The sequence below is a fragment of the Rhinatrema bivittatum genome, unplaced genomic scaffold (genome assembly GCF_901001135.1).
Source record: "Rhinatrema bivittatum unplaced genomic scaffold, aRhiBiv1.1, whole genome shotgun sequence".
Classification (NCBI taxonomy): Eukaryota; Metazoa; Chordata; class Amphibia; order Gymnophiona; family Rhinatrematidae; genus Rhinatrema; species Rhinatrema bivittatum.
The window spans coordinates 3,825-29,854 of NW_021821016.1; the positions used below are offsets into that span (position 1 = coordinate 3,825).

At 45.5% G+C, this 26,030-nt stretch overlaps 1 protein-coding gene across 1 annotated transcript in view; it reads right to left on the reverse strand.

Moving 5' to 3' along the window:
* Positions 1–628: 628 nt before the first annotated feature.
* The window catches only part of LOC115082368 (ubiquitin carboxyl-terminal hydrolase 12-like), a 45,100-nt gene continuing 19,698 nt past the window's right edge, over positions 629–26,030 (reverse strand). The window contains exons 2-3 of the mRNA XM_029586600.1: positions 12,414–12,494; positions 629–1,977 (exon numbers count right to left, since the gene is read on the reverse strand). Coding sequence (XP_029442460.1) covers positions 1,723–1,977; positions 12,414–12,494 — 336 coding nt within the window. The 3' untranslated portion in view covers positions 629–1,722. The remainder of the gene's footprint in view (positions 1,978–12,413; positions 12,495–26,030) is intronic.

The window sequence follows — 26,030 nt, forward strand, 5'->3', positions numbered from 1 at the left end:
TATTAAACAACCTGCTTTTCAGGTTGAATGAACACCAGACATGGACATGATGGTTATTCATTTAGGAATGAAAGCAAATGAAGTTAGTTACCTAACTCTGCTTCCATTCCTCATAAGAAGGAAAACTATTGGAGCGGACTGGGAGGGAACTGGGGAAGGCACCGATGTGTCACCGCACGGACTCGCATTAGTCTACACCCCCTTGCGTGCGCTGACTGGAAATTTTATAACATGCACGCGGCCATCATGTGTGCACGCCGGATAGCACGAGTGCACACGGACACGTGCGCGTAACGTTTGAAAATCTACCCCTGTGTGTTCTAAATGTGATAAGGAGGCAGGGTTCAGCCATCTTTAATGACACAAAACATTTCCATACAGGTGCCAAAAGCAATGACAGCCTTATAACGGACACACTATGAGGGAGAAAAAGATATCCTTGTTAAAATGAAGAAAAAAAGACCCATTACATTCACTAACATGCTGATTAAACCCTTGGGAGAAGGTGGGAAAGCAAAGGGGAGACTCTCACTTTTATTATTATTATTATTATTTATTGTTTTTGTTATACCGAGTTTCATGACAGGCATCACATCAACCCAGTTTACAATTAACAGAGTGTGTAAAGCATAACATAACGTAAAACAATGTTCTCAATAAGAACCTTGAACTTTAAATACAGTGAATCAGATAAAGGATGTGAGAAAGTTACAATAAATCAGGGAAATCAACTTGGAACTGGAAAAGGGGAGAAATTGTACAGAGCCATATTTACATTTTGGCCTATTGGTTATTTCCTTTGACTGAAGCAACAGATAAATTACTTGAGTTAGCTAAATACCAGCTCCAACAGAGAATGATGGCGTGGACTGAACCTGAAACCTTGTTATTTGTATATTATGCATTGGGTGCAATCTTTTCTCATTAGAATGAAAGAAGCCCTCACCTGCCGTGCAACAGACAGCATTGACCACTCATCCCTGCTGGAAAATGAATCCACTCGAGTATGACAATAACCCACAACCATGTCACCATGCAGGGTCATAGGGTGCAAACAGGGAAAAAGTATTTCCCAGCAGAGTTTTCCCTCAACTTTGAGGCTAAACATCCACAAAGCCACATGAGAGGGATTTCTGATCCGACACCTTGGCGTTCCATCTGAGGCAGCGAGCTGAGGAATGCCCTGTGGTGAGCTCACGCCGGCCGACACCCTGTCTTCCTATCTCCAGGACGTTCTGAACTCCTTCTGGAGCTGGTTCCTGGCTCCCTCTATCCTCCACTCATACATACACACTAGCTGCAAAAGAGAGTCCAGCTGTCTTCACGCCGAGGCTCCTGCTGCGCGAGATAGTAAATCACTGGAAGAATCCCCGCGGTCCCGGTGACTTCTGCCTAATGCACTTTAATGTAATTTATTGCCAAGCCCTGCACACATCATGTCATGCCAGACATTCAATTTACCAGACACGTTTGTTGAAATCTGGGATGGCTCTACACAAGAGCGCTCCAAAGAGGGCTATGAAACATACCTAATGCAGAGAAATGCTGTTTACTTTAAATAAAAATAAAAAATAGATAGATATCAATGTGAAATGAAATGAAAACCTACAAATAAAGCTATTTAAGTAAGACCTGACAATCTGAGTACTAGCCAGCATGGCAGTTATTATCCTAGGCACACTGGCTCAGAGTCCCGGGGGAGGTGATGGCAGACTGCCACGATCAGAAGGGACCCTGGGTCCTCTGGCCAGGTGCAGCCTTACCGTTCTCCTTCCTCAGGCGAGAAATGAACTTCTTGGGCGGGATGACTCCCACTTTCTTCTTCTGCGTGGCGATGCTGTTGAAGAGGTCGGACAGGCACGTCAAGAGGCTTTCCTTCTTCCGGGGCTGGACCTTGTATGCCAGAACTTTCTCCCGAAACGGACGACAAAAATAAAGCGCCTGAAGAACGGAGTTGCAGTAGCAGGTGTTGCCGAACTGGTGGGAGAGAAAAGACGAGAGACGGGGCAGTTAAACGCGAATGCTCGTGCGATCAAACAGCAATAACATATTCTATAACTTCTGGCATTCTGCTTTGTGCCAATGGGGACCACGATGACAGGAGGTAAACGCTGAAAGATTGCATGATGAATTGTGGGCTGCTCTCCACGCTAGACTTTATTCTCTCACTCCTCCTCCTCCACCTATTCTGGGCCTTCCTCCCCCACCCCCCTCCCCACTCTTCCCCATCATTTCTACCCTGCCCAGCACCTTCCTCGTCTTTATTCTCTCACTCCTCCTCCTCCACCTATTCTGGGCCTTCCTCCCCTACCCTTATCCACCTGCTGTTCCCGCCCCTCCTAGTCCCCCTCCCATCGTGGTCTTTCTGCAGCTGGTGGGGGTCCCCGGGAACTTCCACCAGCCCCTTCTGCTCCTGCTTTGCTGGAGCCCAGGACACCGCCACCCGCACCACCGCTGCCCCCGCCTACAGCTCCGGGCGAGGCCATAGCACCGAACAGGCACAGAGGCGATGCAAGGACTACTCTGAGCCCGGGTAACCACAAAACACAGAAAGTCAAAGTTCAAGTGGAGCAGGAGGGGCTGTGACACCTTCTAAAAGGATCAGAAAACAAAACGGGCAAACCCAACACAACCGAACAAAATTAAACCAGCGATCTCACCCAGAGCAGAGGGAGGGAGGAGGAGGAGGAAAGGAGGGGGAGGGATGGAGGAGGGAGAGAGGAGGGACAGGAGGGAGAGGAGGGGAGGGTTGGAGGAGAGAGAGAGAGGAGGGAGAGAGGATGGGGAGGAGGAGGAGGAGGGATAGAGGAGAGAAGGGGGGAAGAGGTGAGGGGCAAGGTGGGAAGGGGGAGGGAAGAGAGGGGAAGAAGCACCCATACCGCCCCCCCCCCCCACATCCACACATACGTGCACCTGCACTTCCACCCCAACACACACAACCCTACCACCTAATGTCTCATCACATGTGCACCCTCACTCCCATCTCAGCTCCTCCACACGTCCTGCCACTCCCTGACAAGCACACACACCTTCAGTTATTCCCCAACACACACACAATCCACCCCTGCATGGCCAGGAGGACAGGGGCAAAGTGTGCAGACCCCCATGGATTTCACTCACTCCCAGACATTCACACTCACACATCCTCTCCACCTCACCATACATACAGGAGGGAGGGGGAGACCGGAGACTGCAAGGAGAAATGGGTTCATCCACCAACACACACACACACACTCTCACCTTCCCACAACACACACACACACACACACACACACTCTCACCTTCCCACACACACGCACAGCTGGAGTGAAGTCGGGAGTGAACTGGGGGAGAGGAAGCAAGTGCACAGGCACCCATACACACTCGCAGAGGGGAGGAGGGGAAGGGCGGGTGGAAAATGGGGGGTTAGGATCTCTCCCTCCAACACACACTCTCCACTCACCTCCCGATACCACTTACACATCCACCAGTTACAACCACAACACAGACACGCCATTCCCAGACAGGTGGGGAGGAGAGGAAGAGGGGGAGAATGTGGAGAGTGCAAGGGGGGAAACGTGCCCACACACTACTCGCACCCCACATCAATCCAACACCACCTACACAACCGCATATGTGAACCCAACCCATTACCATATACCCCTCCCCACCTTCACACACCCTCTGCAAACCTTCTGACCTACATCCTTCCCCCTGAACACTCCCCACACACAGACACCCCATTCCTCCTCCCCCAAGAGAGACAAGACACCCATAATGTACACATCCAGCTGATGGAGGCATAACACTCGCTTTCTGACACTGCCCCCACACACACAGACACACACACCTACCCCCATTCCTCCTCGCCCAAAAAAGAGACAAGAAACAAAGAAACATAGAAACATAGAAATGACGGCAGAAGACGACCAAACGGCCCATCCAGTCTGCCCAGCAAGCTTCACACTTTTTTTTTCTCATACTTATCTGTTACTCTTGGCCCTTAGTAACCTTTTGGTTCTATTTCTCTTCCACCCCCACCATTAAATGTAGAGAGCAGTGTTGGAACTGCATCTAAGTGAAATATCTAGCTTAATTAGTTAGGAGTAGTAACCGCCGCAATAAGCAAGCTACATGCTTATTTGTTTACCCAGACTATGTAATTCAGTCCTTGTTGGTTGTTGTCTGTATATAGATCCACTTTTCTTCATTCCCTCCTGCTGTTGAAGCAGAGAGCTATGCTGGATACGCGTGAAGTATCAGTCTTTCTCCCCTGCCGTTGAAGCAGAGAGCTTTGCTGGATATGCACTGAAGTGAAGTATCGGGCTTATTTGGTTTGGGGTAGTAACCACTGTAACAAGCAAGCTACTCCCCGCTTTATTGTGAATGCAAATCCTTTTTTCCACATTTCCTCTTGCCGTTGAAGCTTAGAGCAATGTTCGAGTCGCATTAATTGTGTGTATGTTTATTGAATAAGGGTATTATCTCCAGGTAGTAACCGCCATTCCCGCGAGCCACCCACTCTTCATTCATGTCCTCTAGACTTTATGGATCCATAGTGTTTATCCCACGCCCCTTTGAAGTCCTTCACAGTTCTGGTCTTCACCACTTCCTCCGGAAGGGCATTCCAGGCATCCACCACCCTCTCCGTGAAGAAATACTTCCTGACATTGGTTCTGAGTCTTCCTCCCTGGAGCTTCAAATCGTGACCCCTGGTTCTGTTGATATTTTTCAGACGGAAAAGGTTTGTCGTTGTCTTTGGATCATTAAAACCTTTCAAGTATCTGAAAATCTGTATCATATCACCTCTGCTCCTCCTTTACTCCAGGGTGTACATATTTAGATTCTTCAATCTCTCCTCATAAGTCAATCGATGAAGACCCTCCACCTTTTTGGTCGCCCTTCTCTGGGATCGCCTCCATCTTGTCTCTGTCTCTTTGGAAATACAGTCTCCAGAACTGAACACAGTCCTCCAGGTGAGGCCTCACCAAGGACCTGTACAAGGGGATAATCACTTCCCTTTTCTTACTCTATATTCCTCTATGCAGCCCAGAATTCTTTTGGCTTTAGCTATCGCCTTATCACATTGTTTTGCCGACTTCAGATCATTAGACACTATCACCCGAAGGTCTCTCTCCTGCTCCGTGCACATCAGCCTCTCTCCCCCATCGAATACAGTTCATTTGGATTTCCACTCCCCATATGCATGACTCTGCACTTCTTGGCATTGAATCTCAGCTGCCATATCTTCGACCACTCTTCCAGCTTCCTTAAATCCCGTCTCATTCTCTCCACTCCTTCTGGTGTGTCCACTCTGTTGCAGATCTTAGTGTCAGCCGCAAAAAGACAAACCTTACCTTCTATCCTGTCCGCAATGTCACTCACAAAGATATTTATTTATTTATTTATTTATTTATTTAAAGTCTTTTTTATACCGAAGTATAGCAAAACATGCCTTCACTCCGGTTTACAGAATAACAACTTGATACATACAACGATTTTGATACATATAACTAACAATATGAAAGAGAATCCAATTAAAACAAACAATGAACAATATAAATTGAACAGGACTGGTCCCAACACAGATCCTTGCGGCACACCGCTTAAAACTGCTCTCTCTTCAGAGAGAGATCCATTTACCATCACACATTGTCTTCTGTCCATCAACCAGTTTGCAATCCAGGCCACCACCTCGGCACTCACTCCTAAGCTTCTCATTTTATTCAGTCTCTTGTGCGGGACCGTATCAAAAACTTTGCTGAAATCCAAGTAGATGACATCGAGTGCTCTTCCTTGATCCAATTCCTTGGTTACCCAGTCAAAAAAGTCAATCAGATTTGTCTGATAGGATCTTCCCCTGGTGAACCCATGCTGCCTCTGGTTCAGCAATTCTCCCAACTGTAGATAGTTCACTATTCTCTCTTTCAACAGTGACTCCATTACTTTTCCCACCACCGGTCAGGCTATTCGGTCTGTAGTTACCAGCCTCTTCTCTGTTTCCACTCTTGTGAAGCGGGACCACCACTCGCTCTTCTCCAATCAAACAAGACGTTCACATCCTGCTGATGGAGGCATAACACTCGCTTTCTGACACTGCCATGCAATTATCACTTTCTGTTTTTGGGGGTTCCCTTAACATCCATGCACACGCGGTCAAGGGAAGAGGGGAAGGGGGCGGGGTGGAGAATTCTCTGGCTCGCTCCCCGCCCTTCCTTTCATTGCAATCACTTACCCTGCCCAGCTTGCATCTTCCACCGGGGAAGGAGCCTGGAATCTAGGGTGGAGGGCCCATCGGCAGGGGTGGTGAGTGAAGGGAGCAGGGGGCTTAGCCCCTAACATTATAATAAAAATAATAATAAAATAGAAAAAGAGGGGACATATTTAAAAAGCTTAATACATAAAAGGATCAAAATCATTCTAAAATCTGGAGCTGTGGATTTAGTATGGATTTTGATGCTTTATGCATTAAGAAGTTTTAAAAATGTTCCCCTCGGATTTTTTTTTTTAATCATTAGTATTATATTAACCTAAAAATATTTACATAAATGTAATTGCTAATGTTTCCTGCTTGTCTTTTTTTCCTTCACTGCACCACTGTTCTTGGTTTCACACCTTTTAAAAGGACCAGCAAGAATACTGCCTAATCGTGTTGTCATTAAAGAGCCGGAAACTGTGCCAAACGTGCACAGAGCCATCGGCAGAGGAACTAGCACCAGTGCTACTCTGGCAAGAGCCTGCTTTTGCTTATTGTGTTTTACCTCCCCCCCTTCCTGCTCTCTGACTCTCTTCCATCCTCCCCAAGGCCCGTTAGGTATTGGAAGAGGATGCAGCATTCAGACACAGACACTGCACTGCCTGCTTTTGTTGGAATTTTGTCGGTCTCAGGTGCTGCATCACCTGAGCGCAGCCTTACCTGCAAAACTGCCTCAGCTGGAGCAGTCGGGACGCTTTGTATTTAATTCCAAAGAAACCTGCCAAGGTTTCCCCAACAGTACCTGTGCACCTCCAGTATTTGTGCTTTTAATTATGCTGTACATTGGAACAAAGTATCGGAACGGTGATTGATAACGTTTAGTTTGAATTAAATTGACAGGCTGAGAAGTAACTTGCGCTCCTAAGAACTCCTCCTCTCTTTAAAGTTGGGTTTTGCAAATCCTTTTGGCTTTCACAGACTTGAGAATCCTTTTAAATCTGGATGCTGGAATCCTTCCATGTCCAAAAATAAAAGCTTCACTTAACCTTTGCATAACCGTTAATGCCCTTTCCTGCTGCTTTAAAAAAAGAAAAAGAAAAACCCCAAAGAGCAGAAGGAGCGTTCCTGTCCGACCAGCGGCTGTAGGCAAGCCTGCATTCGAGGGCAGAGAGGGATGGGGAACGAGGTCAGTGAAAAAAAATGCTCATCACCGTTATTTATATCACAGTAAGAAACACACTTTGCATTTTGTTAATTAGCAACACAAACCTCAAAAATCTAGCAATGGCTGTTCACATTCCTGTTCCTCCCTCCCAAACTCTTCACTGTATGGAGGAAGGATGATGAACTGTTGCTTTGCTAGCTACTCGGAAGAATATGGGGGTGCATATTCAAAAGCATTTAGCCCGATAACTCAGACGCTATCTGTCTAAATGAAGATTTGCAAATGTATCCGGCTAAATTCCAGCCTTTTAATAAGTTAGGGGTGTCCCAAGGGCACACCTGGGAGGAGCTGAGCTGAAGATAGCCAGCTACACTATTGAATATATTTCCAAAGGGGCAGAGCACACTCTATAACCCGCAGTCGGACGCGGGATAAATAGGCACTAATCCACCCTCTAATGCAATAGGGGGATTAGCACCTATGTAACGCGCGTCCGACGCGGAGTGAATGAGATAGCGCTCATCACAGGCAAATGCATGTGAATGACCCTATTACTCATTCACTCCGAATGCAAAAAGATAAATGTGCGTCTCAGATGCACATTTATCGCTCAGATATTAACGCCTGCCTGGAGCAGTCATTAATAGCTGAGCACATTGAAAAGAAGTACAGAAAAGCAGAAAAAAAACTGCTTTTCTGTACTTCTTTTTTAAAGTAAAAAAACAAAAATAAATAACTCAGGAGACCGCCGAGTTATGAAGACCGACGCTGGTAAACTCTGCATCGGTTTTCATAATCGGCCGTCTGTCAGTAATGAAAATGGCCGCCGATAAACCCGGCCATTTTCATTACTGGCAGACAGGTGGTTATGAAAACCGAGGCCGAGTTTAACGGCGTTGGGTCTTCATAACCGGCAGCCGCAGCGGGTCGCGTTAGCAAGGAGGCGCTAAGGTTGTGCAAGCGACCCTAGCGCCTCCTTCCTAGCGTGACCCCCTAATTTACATATTGCATGGCGCCCCCCTTGCGGGTGCCATGCGTGCGTTAAGAATGCGGGTGCTGAAAAGTCAGCGCCCTCTTTCCGCGAACATTATTGCATCGGCCCCAAAGTTAGCCGGATAAACTTATCTAGCTAACTTTGCAATTCGAACAGTGACTGAATATGGATCGCGCTACCTCCTGAAATCAACCAAGTTAACTAAGCCTTGAGTGTATACAGGCAATGGCGAACAGGGCTTCCTTGCTCCGTAATGTGTATTTTGTGGTGCAGTTATCAGGTTTGGTGGTGGAACTAATAGGAAAATTGAGATAGCATTACTGCAGTTTAAAAGATAAAGGCTTTTTTCTGGAAGAGGAGGACTCATTAGTAACCAAGACCCTTCAGATGAGACCCAGGTGGTCTGAAAAACTCACATACGTCATCTTTGGATGCAGATAATCCATGTACTTTATGTCAAACTGAAAATATACGAGCCTAGTCCAGCATTTCCCAAAAGGGTGTGCCCTGGCTGGAGTGCAGATGTGCCACAGCTGCAGTCTCATTTCCTGTTTCCTTCCTGGCCTATAGGATGTCCTCCTGCCAGCAGGGGGCGTAGGAGAGTCCTGCTTCCCCTCTGCAACAGAAACTACATGGGGTCTCGTAGTCTCATGAAACCTGCTGGCTCCGTGCAGTTAAGATTGCAGAGGGAAGCTGGAAAGGAGGAAGCAGCAGCACTCGGTAAGTTTGCCCACAGACTTCTTCTGTACAAGGATTGGGGGTGAGGAAAAGGAAGGGAAGCTGCCTATGCCACTGGGTGTGGGGGAAAGTGAAGGGAAGGTGTTAATGCTTCAAGGGGATGGGAAAGAGAGTAGGATGGGAAGAGAAAGTGGTGGCAATGATGCAAGGGAATGAGGTTGAGAGGAGGTGAAGCTACAGGGTGAAGGGAAAGGGAAAAGGAGGTGATGACAGCAAGGGAGGGAGGGAGATAGAAGATTATGATGATGATTATGATGGTGGAGAGGAGAGAGAGGGCAGGTGATGCCAGGGGGTGGAAGGGAAGAGAAGGTAATTGGCATAGGGGATGGAGGGAGAGGGAAAAGAAAGTGAAGATGCCAGGGAAGGCGGCAGAGGGAAGGTGATGATGCTAGGGCAAAGAAAAGAGACGGAGGGGGAGAGAGATGGGTAGAAAGGGAAGGTAGTGGCAATGATGATGTTAACAGGAGTGAGGAGGTGGAGAGGAGAAGTAATGACGATGATGTAAGGGGGGAGGAAAAGGTGGTTGGAGTGGGAAGGTGATGATGCCAGGGAGTGGGGGAGAGGGGTACAGGGAAAGAGAAGGTGATGATAATGCTCGGGGGGGGGGGGGGGCAAGGAGAACAGATGAAGGGTGACAACGATGGGGGCTGGGGATAGAAGCAGAAGGAAGGTGATGATGACTGCGGCGAGAAGAGATAGTGGGAGATGGAAGATTATGATGAGAGGGGAGAGGGAAGGTGATGATGACTGGGGGTGGGAAGAGATGGTGGGAGATGGAAGATTATGATGAGAGGGAAGAGGGAAGGTGATGATGACTGGGGGTGGGAAGAGATGGTGGGAGATGGAAAGTGATGATGACTGGGGGTGGGAAGAGATGGTGGGAGATGGAAGATTATGATGAGAGGGGAGAGGGAAGGTGATGATGACTGGGGGTGGGAAGAGATGGTGGGAGATGGAAGATTATGATGAGAGGGGAGAGGGAAGGTGATGATGACTGGGGGGGGGAAGAGATGGTGGGAGATGGAAGATTATGATGAGAAGGAGACGGAAGGTGATGATGACTGGGGGTGGGAAGAGATGGTGGGTGATGGAAGATTATGATGCTGGTACTGAGGGGAGAGGGAAGGTGATGATGAATGGGGGGGAAGAGATGGTGGAAGATTATGATGAGAGGGGAGAGGGAAGGTGATGATGACTGGGGGCAGGAAGAGATGGTGGGTGATGGAAGATTATGATGCTGGGGGAGAGGGAAGGTGATGATGACTGGGGGCAGGAAGAGATGGTGGGTGATGGAAGATTATGATGCTGGTACTGAGGGGAGAGGGGAGAGGGAAGGTGATGATAAATGGGGGGGAAGAGATGGTGGGAGATGGAAGATTATGATGAGAGGGGAGAGGGAAGGTGATGATGACTGGGGGCGGGAAGAGATGGTGGGAGATGGAAGATTATGATGAGAGGGGAGAGGGAAGGTGATGATGACTGGGGGTAGGAAGAGACGGTGGGAGAGGGAAGATTATGATGCTGGTACTGGGGGGAGAGGGGAGAGAAAAGGTGATGACGATGCCAGCGGGTAGGGGGAGAGGAAACGGATGATGCGAGGGAGGAGGGGCGATTATGATGCTGGGGGTTGAGGGAAAGGGGATGATGAGGATGTTGCCAGTAGGATGGATTGAGAGGGAAGAAGAGACAGAGTGATGAGGAGGAGGTGGGTGGTGTGCCACAACGAAGTGAACCTTGTGCCAGGTGTGCCACAAAGCAAAAAAGGTTGGGAACCGCTGGTCCAGTCATCAGCCGTGCTCATTTATTAATTCTACCACCTCTACGAGACCGTAAATTACAAGTAACGTGCACGAGCAGATCCCAATGTGTGCAACAAGCTTCCAGCTGAATTGTGTGGGGAAAAGGAGTTTAAAATGTTTAGAAAGAAAGTCAAAACATTGGGTTTTTAAGAAGGCTTTTTACTAATGAGGTGGATTATCAGACCCAAACATCAGCTAATTCTGTCTTTCATCCCGTGAACTGCTGTTGTATTTTATGTTGTTACATTATGTTGTAGTCCATTCTGAACTTTGCTTCTGGAATATAAGAATGAATAAAGAAATACATTCTTCTGTTGGTCCAGCAAATAATCCACTTTTCTGTAGGACCTATATGGCTCCTGGAGCTCAGCACCAATGCAATAAACAGTGCTTAAAGATTCATAGTCTAGGACAAATTATTTCTTTTAAACAAATGTGTAGCCCGCATGATCTATAACCCTCAGCAGGTAACTCAAAAGCAGAACAAACAATGCCAGATAAGTGCATTTTGTAAGGGAAGGCGGGAGATGAATTCTAGCAATAGTAGACTATCAGGTCCCATATTTACAGGTGCACCAAGGAGACCACTTCGGGCACTCGGAGGATTGTAGGAGAGCTCGGATATCATTAAAATGCTGAAGGAGGAGACGGTATTAGGAGTGACCTGATAAAATCATCAGTCAAAATGGCGCCTGACACATGTTAAACCCTCTTGTTACCACAGGAAGATGTCACCCTTCTGCTGGAAGATCAGAAGAGGCAAACTGCTGCATGTTCAGAATGTCTTAACGACACACCAACAAAACCGGCGAGACCGGCTCATCGTTCTGAGAGGGAATTTGCTTGCTGCCTTCTGTCTGCCTTGCTCGCTCTCGCTTCTCTTTGCAGACTTCACGTAAAAGGACAACATGCAGACCGCTCTTGTAATGGCCTCGTGTATGCAAGATATCTGTGAGATACAGAGTCTTGCTGTCCTCCCTCACCACAAGCAAACTGGACTGAAGTATTAGTAAAACCTGCTTTCTCAAGGCACTCTAATGAAAGGCATTGCAGAGTTCACTATATACATAATTTCTCACTTTCTCAGGCCCCAGGGACCACCTACTATTTTCTTAGTTACTTTAGACTTAAAAAAAAAAAGAAAAATTAAAATTAAAAACTCAATTTTACTTTGTGCTTCCTGGTGTGGGTGTTGCTCTGGCTCCCAAAAGTAGGTCTGTTTAAAATTTGCCACCCCAGCCAGGGAAGCCCGCTGCTCCTCTGTCCTTCAGTCAGTATTTAGTGTTATATCTAAGCAGCAAACGTCTAGGGGCCTGTTCCAGGATCTCCCTTCCCATGCAGAACGCAGACACACTCGCCCGGTTATTGCACAACCAAAGTAACATGTTCTGGTGCCAGTGGCCTAGTGTTTAGCAGGTTCAACAGCAGATTCACCAAGCCCCAGGCTAAAGGAACTGGAAGCAGACTTTAAAAAATAAAGCAAGAACAGAAGGGGGACCAAGCAGCGGGGGAGCAATAAACGAGAAGACGAGAAGTACTTACGTTGACCAAGCCAAAGTAGTGCTCATTGACAGGAAACTGCTCGGGACCAATCTCTTTCTCTAGAGCAGAGGCATTGGTGCCCTGAGGGGGGGTAAAGAAAGACAAAACAGAGGTTGGACATGAGAAAAAGGAAAGGTTTGGTCATCTTTACACAGGACAATTCAGCACGTTCTTCAGATTCTCACTAACACCGGTGAGCACCGTTGATGGTTTGGCTTCTGCAACGATACATGGGACATCGGCTCCGACACAAATGGAAGAAGGTTGGCTAACAGGGTCCATCCTGTACACTTGGGTTTTCTCTGCTGGCTGGGCCTGCCTAGGAACTAACGTCTGAAAAGCAAATTACTCTACGCCAAGCCTCGGCAGCCCCACCTTGTTCTTGACAGCCTGCAACGATGCGGGATTTTTTATGCCACTGCATTTTTGAAACCGGTCAAAATGCATCGTATTCTAAACTATCCCCAGGCTCCGTGAAACTAAACAAAAATAAAGTTTCCAACACCGAGCCAGCGTGTGATTTACAAGGGATACCAAACACGTTCTTTCACAAAGTTAAGAAACCACAAAAGATCTCATCTTCATGTGCAGTAAATACTAGACAGCTCGAGATTGTATAAAACAAGAGTTCATTTTTGTTATAATCATCCATCACAAGCCAGCACACATGCAGTTTATGCAGAAACCTAGATCAGGGGGGTTTCAACTCTAGGCTTCAAGGGCCTCAATCAGGCTTGGCTTTCAGGATGTCCACAGGGAATATTCAGACAGCACCATTTATTCTCAAGATCTGTTGACCGGAAAGTCATTATCCAGAGAAAATGTGGGCCCTGATGCATTATCTGGGGAAACGTCTTTGATCTGATTATTGGTTAGCTTCATTTGATTTATTTGGACAAACTTCTATCATCCAAAATTGTTTTATCAGAAAAAAAAATCATAATATCCATAAAAGTCCATTATCTTGACCATTCCAGATAAATGATGCTCTGATGTGTATGTGTACTTTTGATGAAATAGCTAGGTTAATTTGCATTTACATTACAACTGTAAAAAAAATTTTTTCAGATTAATAAGGTACCTTTTAATAACCAAACAAACCATAATATGACTTGATTACAGAATTTCAGAAGCACACAACCAGTCACTGACTCTGTAAAAATTGATCCAGTATAGCAGCTGAATATATATTTTTTTTCTATTTTCCCGACTACCATGGGAAAGCATAACATCAAGATGAGGGATTTTCTCTCAGAACCCTCAGTACCTCATCAGACTTTAATGGAAGCTCCGTGATTTGTGGAGCTGGCCCAGTGTTGGAGAGGTCCACTGCCAGAGAGAGGTGGAGAGAGGCTGTCCAGCTGGACACTGAGACATCGGTCAGCCCCGACATTCTGGAATGCGAGGATTGCTGTGGGCAGCGTGTTTTGCCGTTGACTTACTGGAATGCGGAGGCGGCTATGCTGGATGAGGGACCCACCGCCAGTGGCAGGCAGTGGTGACCAGTGGGACCTAGCAGACCTGGGGCAGTTGGGTTAGAAGAAAGTGCGGGAGGAGCTGTGGTGTCCGTGCCAAGAGGACAACTGTACAAACCTGCTTCCGAGGCAGGATTTGGATACCACTGTGAAGTCTTAACTTGACTTTCAGATCTTTTTTTGGTTATGCCTCCTATTGTAACATTAGATACTCTACAATTAGCTATCTTCTCCACTGCTAAAACTGTCCTCTGATACTTTAATGCAATCTCAGGGAGAAGGGAGTTTCTTTGTTAAGCCAAGCTGGGAAGGTTAAAAAGCCAGTACAGTACGTTCAGCAAATGTCTGCAGCTCAAGCAAGACTAGTACAAGATAAGCGTGAAGTACATCACAAACTTGAGAATCTGGAAAGCTACAACATTTGAACTTGGCAGCAACTGCTCCTCGGGAATAAGTTTACAAAATCTCTATTGAAATCCTAAAGGTCCACGCAAAGCTCACGTCCCCACTCCCCAAACCTCCCAATTTCTATTACCTGCAGTCTTGAAAATGGGATGAAAAGCAAGGTGAGGGCCAGGAGGCAGGTAAGCAGTTTCGTGACAGTTTGACTTGCCGGAGGGGGAACAGCACAACCCTTCTTGGGGCTTTCGTGTTTGTTCAAGATTGAGATACTGTCCTATCCCTCTATTGCAAATTGTCAAGGCTTGTTTCTAGGGTACAAAATTTGGATTTTTTTTTCCCCATATCTTTGTTAAATAACAGGGGTTTACAGAAAATTCCTAGCAATGCATCAAGTAGCATTTTCGCATGGTGCCAATTGTTTTATCTGTTGCCCTTATTAACATTTGGATTTGAGCCCTTACAATTACTTTTCATTTTGAATTAAAAAAAAAAGAATAGAGCGTAGCTAGTTTTGAACAGGAGTCTGTCTGAACCTGGGTAAGTCGGGACTGCTATCAGTGCTATAATAGATTAACCTAGATTGCTTGTAATTCCCTCTCAGGATTTTCCGATATTCCTGTGCTCCCCACCCAATGACCATGGCCATGGCGCATGGTAGACAGCGACAGTACTTCCCTGGACCTCTTTGGAAAATAAGAAGCCAATGTGAGATGCCCATTAAAGCCAAAAGTTTAAGAGAACTGGTCTCTTCTGGGATGTGCTTGCCTTTCCCCGAGGAATGTCTGCCAGGTTTTTCCAGATGGTATCCACAAAAGTTAAGTCTTTCTGCCAGGTCTGTGCTTGTAAAAAAACATTTTTCACCCACTATATTCTGCCCAGAGGGTGAACAAGGTGCTCCATAATCTGGATACCTAGGAGTGTTTGTTGAAATTCTCCAGGCTGCTTGTCCAAGCAGATATCCCAATTTAGGGGATATGATCTTGCTGGCATCACAGCATCACCAGATCTTCATACTTGCTTGCTGGGAATATACTGTCTGACAGAGCTGAGGTGAAATGCATTATACGATAAACACCTGGAATGTAGAATTTCCCAAGTTACTCCACAAACATTAGTCAAATGTCCAGAAGGCAGCTCGTTTGTCCACTGTTGTCCATTCTTTCTAAGTGTCTACTGCTAATATGAATGTTACCAAGGAAATCAGAACAGGTGTGAATAAACTTTAGCTCGGCTCGGCTCAGGGTCCATTCACATTTGCAAATTCTGTCAAATATTTCCAAGCAGTCCTAGAAGCTGAACTTACAATGGGTTAATAAGTTACCCCAATGATTAAAATGGACGGGGTTGTGAAGGGTAGCAGGTATGTGAGCCCTTTGTGCTGCGGCATAGTTGACATAGCCTCGAGGGCGAACCCATGAGGCCTACACCAGCAGCTAGCGAATGTGCCTTGTAGCAGGACAGTCTTGAGCTTGACCTTTACCAGCCACCTCTCCCGCAGGTTGAACCCTTGGGTTCTGGCGGCCGGCAGGATCTAAGCAGGTCCCTAGGGCAGTGAAGATAACAAAAGTCCAAAAGCACACCAAGGTCTGGGCAGGCAGCAGAAAACGGAGTCAGCAACAGGCCAAGGTCGGGGCAGGAAGCTAGCAAGAGTGGTCAGGTCAAGGCGGCAGGCAATCATGGTCAGGTCGAAGCAAGAGGTCAAGATCCGGAGAGTTGGGCCAAGGATAGACGAAGACACTGGACAAGAAAAGCAAAGGAGGACTAGAAACAGAACACAGGAATGCTAGGCAACACACACTGCAAGGCAGAAGACCCAATGCTGAGGCGAGCTAATGCTGCAAGGTCCTTCCTTAAATAGGCCAGTCGGCCTAATGTCGTTGGAGGGCACTGCTTAGCATTTCCCACCATGGGGCCCACATAATGTGCGCATATGCATATATGCCTAAGGAGGTTCCAGGACAGGAGTAGCATTGGTGGTGGCATGTGGGGCCATGCCTGACAGCGCTGAGGAGAAGGTGGAGTCCCAGCTGAGGGAGCGTGTCGACGGTGTCCTGGGTCACTCTCAGCAGTGTTTGGTTCCTAACAGTAACCCCCTCCAAAGTCCCCTCCCCCATCTTCTGGGCTTGGGTTTCCCAGGGAATCTCCTGTGGCATTCATATATGAGTTGGGGACTTGCAGTTTGGAGGCCGGCTCCCAAGAAGCTCTCTTCTGGTCCATAGTTTTTCCAGGATATGAAAGATACTGCAGCTCGTTTTGGACTCTTTGGGAATCTAGACTCTCTTGGCCTCGAATTGAGTGTCTTCCTTTGTAACAACTTCGGTGGTCTGGAGGGGTGGTCTGCCCAGCTAAGAGAGAATGACAGGTTTCAACAGCGAGACATGGAAAACATCATGAATTCGTAAAGATGCCAGTAGTTTGAGCTTGTAAGTCACAGGGCCCAGTTGTCACTCAATTGGGAATGGACCCACCAATCATGATACGAACTTCAGGGATGGCATCTTCAATCGTAGACTTTTAATGCTGAGCCAAACGAAGCTTCCTGGGTGAAGTTGAGGCATGGGGCAATGTTTCTTGTTGGTGTGTTTTGTTTTGGATTTTTTTTAAACACTCTGCCACCTGCTCATCTTCCACCACAGTTCCTGGAGTTCCTGTTGCATCAGGTTAGCAGCTGAGCAAGAATCAGAGATTGGAACAGGTCTGGGTGTACGGGGATGGTGTCCAAACAGGATGTACAAGAGAGTGTTGGACTCAGTGAATTGGTCACTTGGTTATTATGTGAGAATTCGGCCCATGGGAGGAGGGAAGCCCAGTTGTGCTGCTGTTGGTTTGCGTAGGCTCGTAGAAAGGTCTTTAGACTGATTTATCCGCTCAGTTTGTCCATTGCTCTTGGGGTGATAAGCTGAGGTGAAATCCAATGTAATTCTAAACTTCCTCTACAAGCCTTTTTTTCCAGTAGCGAGCTGTGAACTGAATCCCCTGGTCTGAGAGGATGTGAAGAGGGAGCCCGTGCAGACAGAAGATGTATTGGACAAAGAGTTTAGCCAGTTCAGGCAATGATAGAAGACCTGGATGGGACATGAAATGAGCCTTCTTAGAAAATCTATCCACTACCACCCATGTGATGGTGTTGTCGCCAGAGAGGGGAAGGTCAGTGATGAAGTCAGTGGCCAAATAGGTCTAGGTTCCTTGAGGGCTGGCAGCAATTGTAAACACCCCCCCCCCCCGGGTCATGTGTACACTCTTATTCATGGTACATGTGGGCCAAGGATCCACATAATGCTTCACGACTGTCTTCATCTGAGACCACCAGTAGTGTCAAATGACTAAATTACAAGATTCCCTCTGTCCGCTGGGTGCCCCACCAAGCAGGATTCAAGGCCCAGTGAAGAATCTTCTGTCGTAGGTGCCTGGGAACCACCGCCACGGTCTTCCCAATTTGGATTTAGGAAACATTCAACTGAGATTCTTCTACTCCTCTCTTTAATGGCTGATGTTTTACAAGGATTTGATTCTGGTGAATCTTATCTTCTTGTGCTAATCGATTCAACAGCCTTTGATACTGTGGATCACACCCTGTTATATCATCAGTTGATGAACATTGGGATTGATAGAAGTGTACTCAGATGGTTCTCTTCCTGCCTAGCTAATAGGTTGTTTCAAGTTAAACTGGGCAATCAATATCTGAAACTTTCCTTATAGATACAAGAGTCCCTCAAGATTCATCCTTATCACCTTATATGCTTCCCCTGTGTAAATTACTGGCAGGTCTAGGGATTTCAATTCTTCTTGTATGCTGATGACATACAGTTTTATAATCCACTTTCCAAATAATTTGATCGTACAATGTTGACACTATCAGACTATATGAAAGCTATTCAGCAAGTCCTGTCAACTTAAACTAACATTGATCCCAATGAGACAAATAAATTTGGCTAAGGAGAAATTCGTCTATGGTCAAACCACTGGTTTTGGACTTGAGGACTTTTCCTAATACCCGCTCAAATCAAGTACATGATTTAGGGATCCAGTTAGACGAAAATCTTACTATAAAAAAAACACATCAATAAATTAGTCATTATAGGTTATGCCAAGCTGCTGATATTATTTATGTATTTGATTTATATTCTGCTTTTCGCACTTTTTTCCAGCACTTCAAAGTGGATTACATTCAGGTACTGGAGGTATTTCCCAATCCCCAGAGGGCTCACAATCTAAGTTTGTACCTGAGGCAATGGAGGGTAAAGTGACTTGCCCAAGGTCACGAGAAGCGACAGCAGGACTCGAACCTTTATTAACAGCTGAAGCCTTTATTAACTTTCAAGGATTTTCGTACAGTACTGCAAGCTTATTTTCTCAAACCTAGATCACTGTAACTCTATTTCCAGCACTTACCAGCATTAAAAATCCCTTATTAATCTGTATTAATTAATTTTATATTTATTGCAGTTTATAAATGCACAAGTATATCATGTAAAAAGCAAAGAAAACAATCAGATCCAATCACGTAATAAAACAGAAATTAATGTATTGTTTCATGAATCCTCTTTGCAGAAAGCCAGAAATCATCATAACTACAATAAAACAGCATTTAACATCAGAACAGGTGCAGAGCAGAGCTAGGACAATTCACATGGAACAGCTCCCCTGTGAGGAAAGACTAAAGAGGTTGGGACTGTTCAGCTTGGAGAAGAGACGGCTGAAGGGGGGATATGATAGAGGTGTTTAAAATCAGGAGAGGTCTAGAATGGGTAGATGTGAATCGGTTATTTATTATTTCAAATAATATAAAAACTAGCAGACATTCCATGAAGTTAATAAGTAGCACATTTAAAACTAATCGGAGAAAGTTCTTTTTCACTCAATGCACAATTAAACTCTGGAATTTGTTGCCAGAGGATGTGGTTAGTGCAGTTAGTATAGCTGTGTTTAAAAAAGGTTTGGATAAGTTCTTGGAGGAGAAGTCCATTACCTGCTATTAATTAAGTTGACTTAGAAAATAGCCACTGCTATTACTAGCAACAGTAACATGGGATAGACAGTTTTTGGGTACTTGCCAGGTCCTCATGGCCTGGATTGGCCACTGTTGGAAACAGGATGCTGGGCTTGATGGACCCTTGGGTCTGACCCAGTATGGCATGTTCTTATTTTATAATCTTATCTTAAAATCCCTACAATTATTACAAAACGCCTCAGCTAGACTCTTATTAGGAGCTAAGAAATCTGATCACATTACACCCACTCTGATTTCACTGAACTGGCTACCAGTACAATCTCGAATATATTACAAAATTATTAACGCTAATATTCAAAATAATTCATTCCAGTGATTCTGGTCTAATAAATGTGAAATTACAACTACACGCAGCTCAGCGAGCACCAAGATCTCCAAGATCTCAAAATAGAGGACTTCTGGTTGTTTCAACAATACAGAGCGCACACCTGCCCCAGGTAAGAGACCGTGTGTTTTCTATAGCGGGTCCAAAGCTTTGGAATTCACTACCCGAGATGTTACGTCCGATATCAGACAGATTTAAATGTGAGCTAAAAACATGGCTGTTTAAAAATGCATATAATCTTACTTAAAATCAACAAGAGTGTAAGGGAACAACTGTATCAAGAAGGATGAGGGTTTAATTTGAAACATTAGAAATAAATTGTGAGAAGAGAGCGAGGTAATTTTAATACTAAGAATAATGAGAGCTCTTTGGACTGGAAGCAAGTAGGACAGATGCAATGAAACATGACTTACAAGATGGATTAGCTGTTATATGTATTGCCTAGCAGAATAATTTGTATTGGGGCATTTTACTCTATATGTGCTAATTCTGTTCTAAAATTATGAATGTTGTTTTGTAAACGCTGTGATCTTGATATGGAACAACGGTATATAAAATGTCTAAATAAATAAATAAATGCAGCAGCAACTGCAGCCTTTGCAGGGTCGATGGTATGCCGTGGGGATTCTAGAGAAATCCTCAGCATCAAAGGAACATGAAAGAGTATCAACTCAGCAGGTCTTCTCAGCAGGACAGTACTGCAACTCAAAGACCTATATCGATTAATAAACTACTAGTGGAGCTTGCCGAGGGCTCAGTCGCTGCACTTGTGCTAGATGCTTTAGGTTCTCGTGATCCATATAGATTGTTACTGGGTGCTTGTCTCAAGTCTTCCAAGGCTAGTTCGACTGCTAGTAGCTCACAATCTCCAATGGCATCATTCTTCTCTGCTGGAGAGAATTCATTTGAAAAGTAGGAACAGGTCGTGAGTGAACCGTTATGGTTATGCTGTAGGACAACACCTACCCAGAAGTTAAGAACATAAGAACATGCCATACTGGGTCAGGCCAAGGGCCCATCAAGCTCAGCAACCTGTTTCCAACAGTGGCCAATCCAGGTCACAAGTACCTAGCAAGTACCCAAGCATTAAATAGATCTCAAGCATCTATCTTCAGGATGAATAGCTTGGATGGAGCTGGATGTCGTAGGCATCCAGCTCCATCCAATTGCTTGGATAGCATCCATGGTCCAATTCTTGGTGTCAGAGCCGTTTTTGGAGCCCTATGAGTGGGGCTGCTAAGGAGGAGTAATCATGGATAAATTTCCTATAGTAATTTGCAAATCCCAGGAAATGCTGCAATGCTTTAGTCCTACTGGCCGGGACCACTCCAATAAGGCTTTTAATTTATATGGGCCCATAAGAAGGCCTCATTAGGGCAAAAGATGCCTCCACCATCTCCTCCTGCCTCAGAACCCTGATCAGGGGCCAAAGGTGCATCTGCTGCCTCCTGCGGTCTGGGCACCATCTCTCGAGCACATAAGAGCATTTTTTTGAAACTCTGAACATCAAAATCTAGAAAATTAGAACATAAGAAGCGCCATGCTGGGTCCGGCCCAAGGTCCATCAAGTCCAGCATTCTGTGCCTGACAGTGGCCAGACCAGGTCGCAAGTACCCATTAGATATAAAATAGTTGATCTATTTCTTGTATCTCACTCCCAGGGATAAGCCCTGGCTTTCCAAAGTCGACCTGGCTAGTGACTGGTTATGAAGCTCACTTTGCTAGTTGCCTTGACCGTATCGTCTGACATCAGATTCCATAGTTTGATTGTGCGCAGAGTGAAAAATATTTCCTATGATTCATTTTAAATCTGCCAGTTGCTAGTTCCATAGACCTAGTACCACTTTACCCTCCATTGCCTCAGGTACAAACTTAGATTGTAAGCCCTCTGGGGATAGGGAAATACCTACAGTACCTGAATGTAATCCACTTTGAAGCGCTGCAAAAAGTGGAATGTAAATCTAAATAAATAATATTGTTTCAAAGGGTAAATAGCTGATCCCTATTTACCTGTTCCACCCCACTCATGTTTGCATACATCTCAATCACGTCCAGTCTCAGTCGTCTCTTCTCCAAGTTAGTTACCCAGCAGAAAAATAGTGCGTTTCATACTACTCGGATGATGGTCACAACAAATGCCATTCACTGCCAAAGAGGTCATCTGTTACTTAAATGTCTAGAGCCATGAGGCATAAGAGAAACTTGTCCAGACTTAGGTTACTATATTGGCAAAGAAAGGAATCGTTTTTCAATTTCATCAAATTTTCATGGCTCTGGAAGGGAGATGAGTGGCAGTCCTTCTGGTATTGTATTACGGTCCTAATGCAGCGTGCTTGGCACCCCTTAGAAACAGGTTTAGGATGACAGTTTTCCAAATGGAGAAAGCTCATTAGGGAAGCACCACTGGGACCTGTGCTGCTTAACAGATTCACAAATGATCCGGAAAAGGGAAGGAGGGAGGGAGGCAGGCAATCTAATTTTCAGACGACACGGAACTATTCGAAGTTGTTAAAACAGCGCCGACTGTGAGAGACAAGGAGACTGCACCTCCGAACGGCAGATGAAATTCAATGTGGAAAAGTACAAAAATTATACAAGCAGGGGAAAACAATCCCAACTGCAGATATATAACGCCGGCTTCTGTACTGCAAGGAGAAAGGAGAAAGGACCTTGGGGTTCCTGTGTAGGCAAGACACTGAAATCTGCACCTCAGAGTGTGGCGGAGGTCCACAAAAGCAAACAGAAATGATCTGAAAAGGAAGGGAGAATAAAATGGAAAAGATCACACTGCCTCTGTATCGAGTCTGTATCGGGTGCAGTTCTGGTCACCATCCATCTCGAGAGAGACGCAGCAGAACCAGAGGAGGGCGGCAAAACCGATAAAAGGGGTGGAAGGGCTCTCCTACGATGAGAGGCTACGCAGGCCTAGGGCTCTTCAGCTTGGGGTGGGGAGGGGAAGCCAAGAAGATAATGTGGGAAAAAGAAGGGGAAAAATGGAGGAGAAAGCAGAAGAGGATAGCAAGAAGGAAGAGAAAGTATTCAAATTATCTATTGACAAAGAAGGAAGACAGAACTGAAACAGAAAGGAAAAGGAGTAAGGACACCGGAGAGAGACAGAAAACAAAACAAAAAAAAAAAAAGAGAGACAAGGGCAGAGAATGAGAAAAAACCTAAAAAGACAACATGGCAAAGGCTGGCAGCTATTTATCTCCCAGCACAGGCAGCTGAACGCCAACCCACCTCTCCCCCCCTCCTGCGGATCAGCCCCACCGGCCCTAGTTCCTCCCTTGCTCTTCATGCCCTCTCCTCCCTCCCTCCTTTCTTCTGTCTTTTACCCCCTTCCTAGCTTATTACCCTTCCTTCCCCACCTTCTCAGCCCCCTTCCCTCACAGACCCAGCCTTTTGATTTCTCTCGCCCTTCCACAAGACCCCCATCCTTTCCACTGCCTGTTACCCTCTCCCCCGTCCATCGGTCATTCATACCACTTCTCGACTCTTCTCCCCCCCCTCTCTATCTCACCCCCTCGCTCCTATACAGACAACTGCAAAGTTACCACTGCCCCCCATCTCACTGCCCATCACTCTACATCTGCTCTGCCTTCCTACCCCCACTATGATACTCTGGTCTCCCCCAAATCCCCATTTCTTCTCTGCTCTACCCCTAATCCCAGAGTCCCATCAATCCCCCCATCCTATTTTTCCTCTACTTCCCCCCCCCCCCACCCCCACCAGATCCCCATCCCGTTTTGCCTCTGTTCTTCCTCTGCCAAATCCCCACCCTGGTTCTTTTTCTCTGCTCTTCCCCTTCCTCCTAGCAATCTCCGAGTCCTTTCCCTCTCCTGCCCACCCTTCCCAGGGAACTCCAAACCTGTTTACTGCTCCTGCTGCTCTCTCCCCCCTTTTGACCCGGTGCCTCTATCCCTCCCGGACTCTCTTTCTCCCCCAGTGCCGGTGCCACTCCCGGAGCCAGCACCAACCTTTCCTGTTTCCTCCTGTGGCAGCCAGTTCAGACGTCTGCCGTTTGATCCCTGTGGCGCTCGTGTCCTACAGAGCATTCTGCGGTTCGGACAGCTGACGTCCGACTCACACAGCCCCAGAAAGGACAGAAGACACACCCTACCGATGCTGGTTGCAGAAGCCACATTTGTTTGGCTAAAGGCACTGGTGCTGGACAGACCCACTGGGTCAAAGGCAGTGTGGAGGATTGGCACGTAAATCTGTTACTTATTGGGCCATACAGGCTGGAAGGGAGAGTTTTCTGCTCCCAAAATCTACTGCCCATGCCCTATTCAAAGTTGGACAGGGCCATGGTCTCTGCAGCCCACCCTGTTTCCGACACCTATGCTGGACGGAGATTATTAGTTAAGAAGAAATCCGTTTCCGGTAGGGAGGGAAGGAAGAGATGATGTTGCCCAGCTCTCCAGCCCATGTTAAACCTCAGGGCGAGCAGGACTCAGAAGCTCCCAATTAGTTTCAACAATTTACTGAGCAGGTAGCACTGTCCACATAGGGAGCCTCAAGACTGCTGTATATCTTAGGATGATTCAAAGCTCCTTACCTGACTAGTGCAACATGCTGGGTGGGTTGCAGGCACTGATGAAATGGGAATATTTCAGAGTGCGTTGCAAAGACTAGGGGGTCTTTTCAGAGCATTGTGTGTCTTACTGATGCTATTGGTATGATAATTTATGAAATCTGTATGTACTTCTTTAATGATGATGCTTTAATTTGCTGATTGACCGTATAAAGATACTAATTTATGCACATGTAAATCACATTGAGTCAGACAAGAGCGTGGGGAAATCACATCTATTAAAGTAAAAATAAAATCAATATGAGCATGTTAAATTGCACAGGCGAGGTATATTCTTATATGCATTATACATAAGACCTGGAAAACACAAACGTACACCTGACACTGAATACATTTCTGTTTTAGCATGGGACAGGCATAGTTAGCCATTGTATGTATTCCTGCACTTTACTATCAGTCATCAGCAAAGATGACCAAGAAATTAATTTGGGTTGCTGAGTAATTCGTTGTTGCCTTTTTTGCAAGCCAAGTGGTCTAAATTGAATGTGAAACCAGGATAAACTATCCTGTGCTGTCTCCAGAGAGGATCCTTCCCCTACTGCAGAGGGACAGGTTTTGAATTCTTGTAATTTGTAATGGTAAAAAAGTCACAGTTTTTATAGTATAAACAAGAGGCAGCTTTACAATAGGTTAGAGAAGCTTCTAGCATGCAAGCGGAGAAACTTAGAGGGTTTACTAGCCACTTTAAATATAAAACAGCCAGTCAAGTGCACGCAAACTATCGTGCTCACAACTCTTACCAAAATATTCTTTTTGCTCTAACAAAAAGAGTGATGACAACACACATTTCACACACCGGTATGTGTGGGGAGGCCTCCAAGGAGATGGTTTCTCTAGGCTGAGATAAATTTGGTATATTATTGTGTGTTCAGAATTAGCTGATGAGATACCCAACCCACATGGGTTAATAAACTTTGCAGGATTGTTTTGTAGTACGTTTTTGGGGTTTTTTTTAATTTGTGGTGTTTGGATGATTGGTTGTGTCAATTGATCTGAAGCACTTCATTATTCCTGTATATTCTTTGATGAGCTCTTTTTTTTTTATTTATAGAATTTTCAACAAAAATCCAAGCAAAATAAACTAGTACAGAAATGGCATATAGAGATCCACATTATAATAGGAAATAATGTTGCAAGCAATCAAAAGAAGATCCCTCATACTCTGTCAGCCCACAATTAGGGGGAATTCCAAGCTAGAAAATACAGAGAGGAAATAATACAAAAAAAAACCAAACACAGACTCCAAATGTTAAGGAAGGTACTCTCAAAAAATGTTAAATGCCATTATCATGGAAACCTCTAACCTGTGACAGGAAGCAGCAGGTCCCTGGGAGAATCTAGCATTAAGAAATAAAGACAACTGGGAGAGCTCAAAAATACATATTTACATTTTTAAATATTTAAATTTGTCTACACACTTGCAGGGAAAATAATGACAAAAACTAGTGACAGTCGGACGCATCAACAGAAAACTCTCTCTTAGAGTTGCTTTAGCTACATCAGCAAACATCTGAACATTCAATCCTAAAAATAAAACATTCCTATTACAAAATAAAACATTCCTATTACAAAATAAAACAATTTCAAAATGACTGAATAGCGAATGTTACTATTAAAGTGGAGGACTCAGTTCCTTCTGAAGATTTTTCACAAAGTGAAGCTAAGTGCGATAATTCTAGTGGAGTTGTAGACTCCACTTTTTCTTGTGAAATCTTATAATTTATTAACAAATAATAAGTCTTTGAAACTGGGAGGGGGGAAATCAAATTTTCTGAGACTTTCAAATTTTCCAGAAAATACCTGCGCAGTA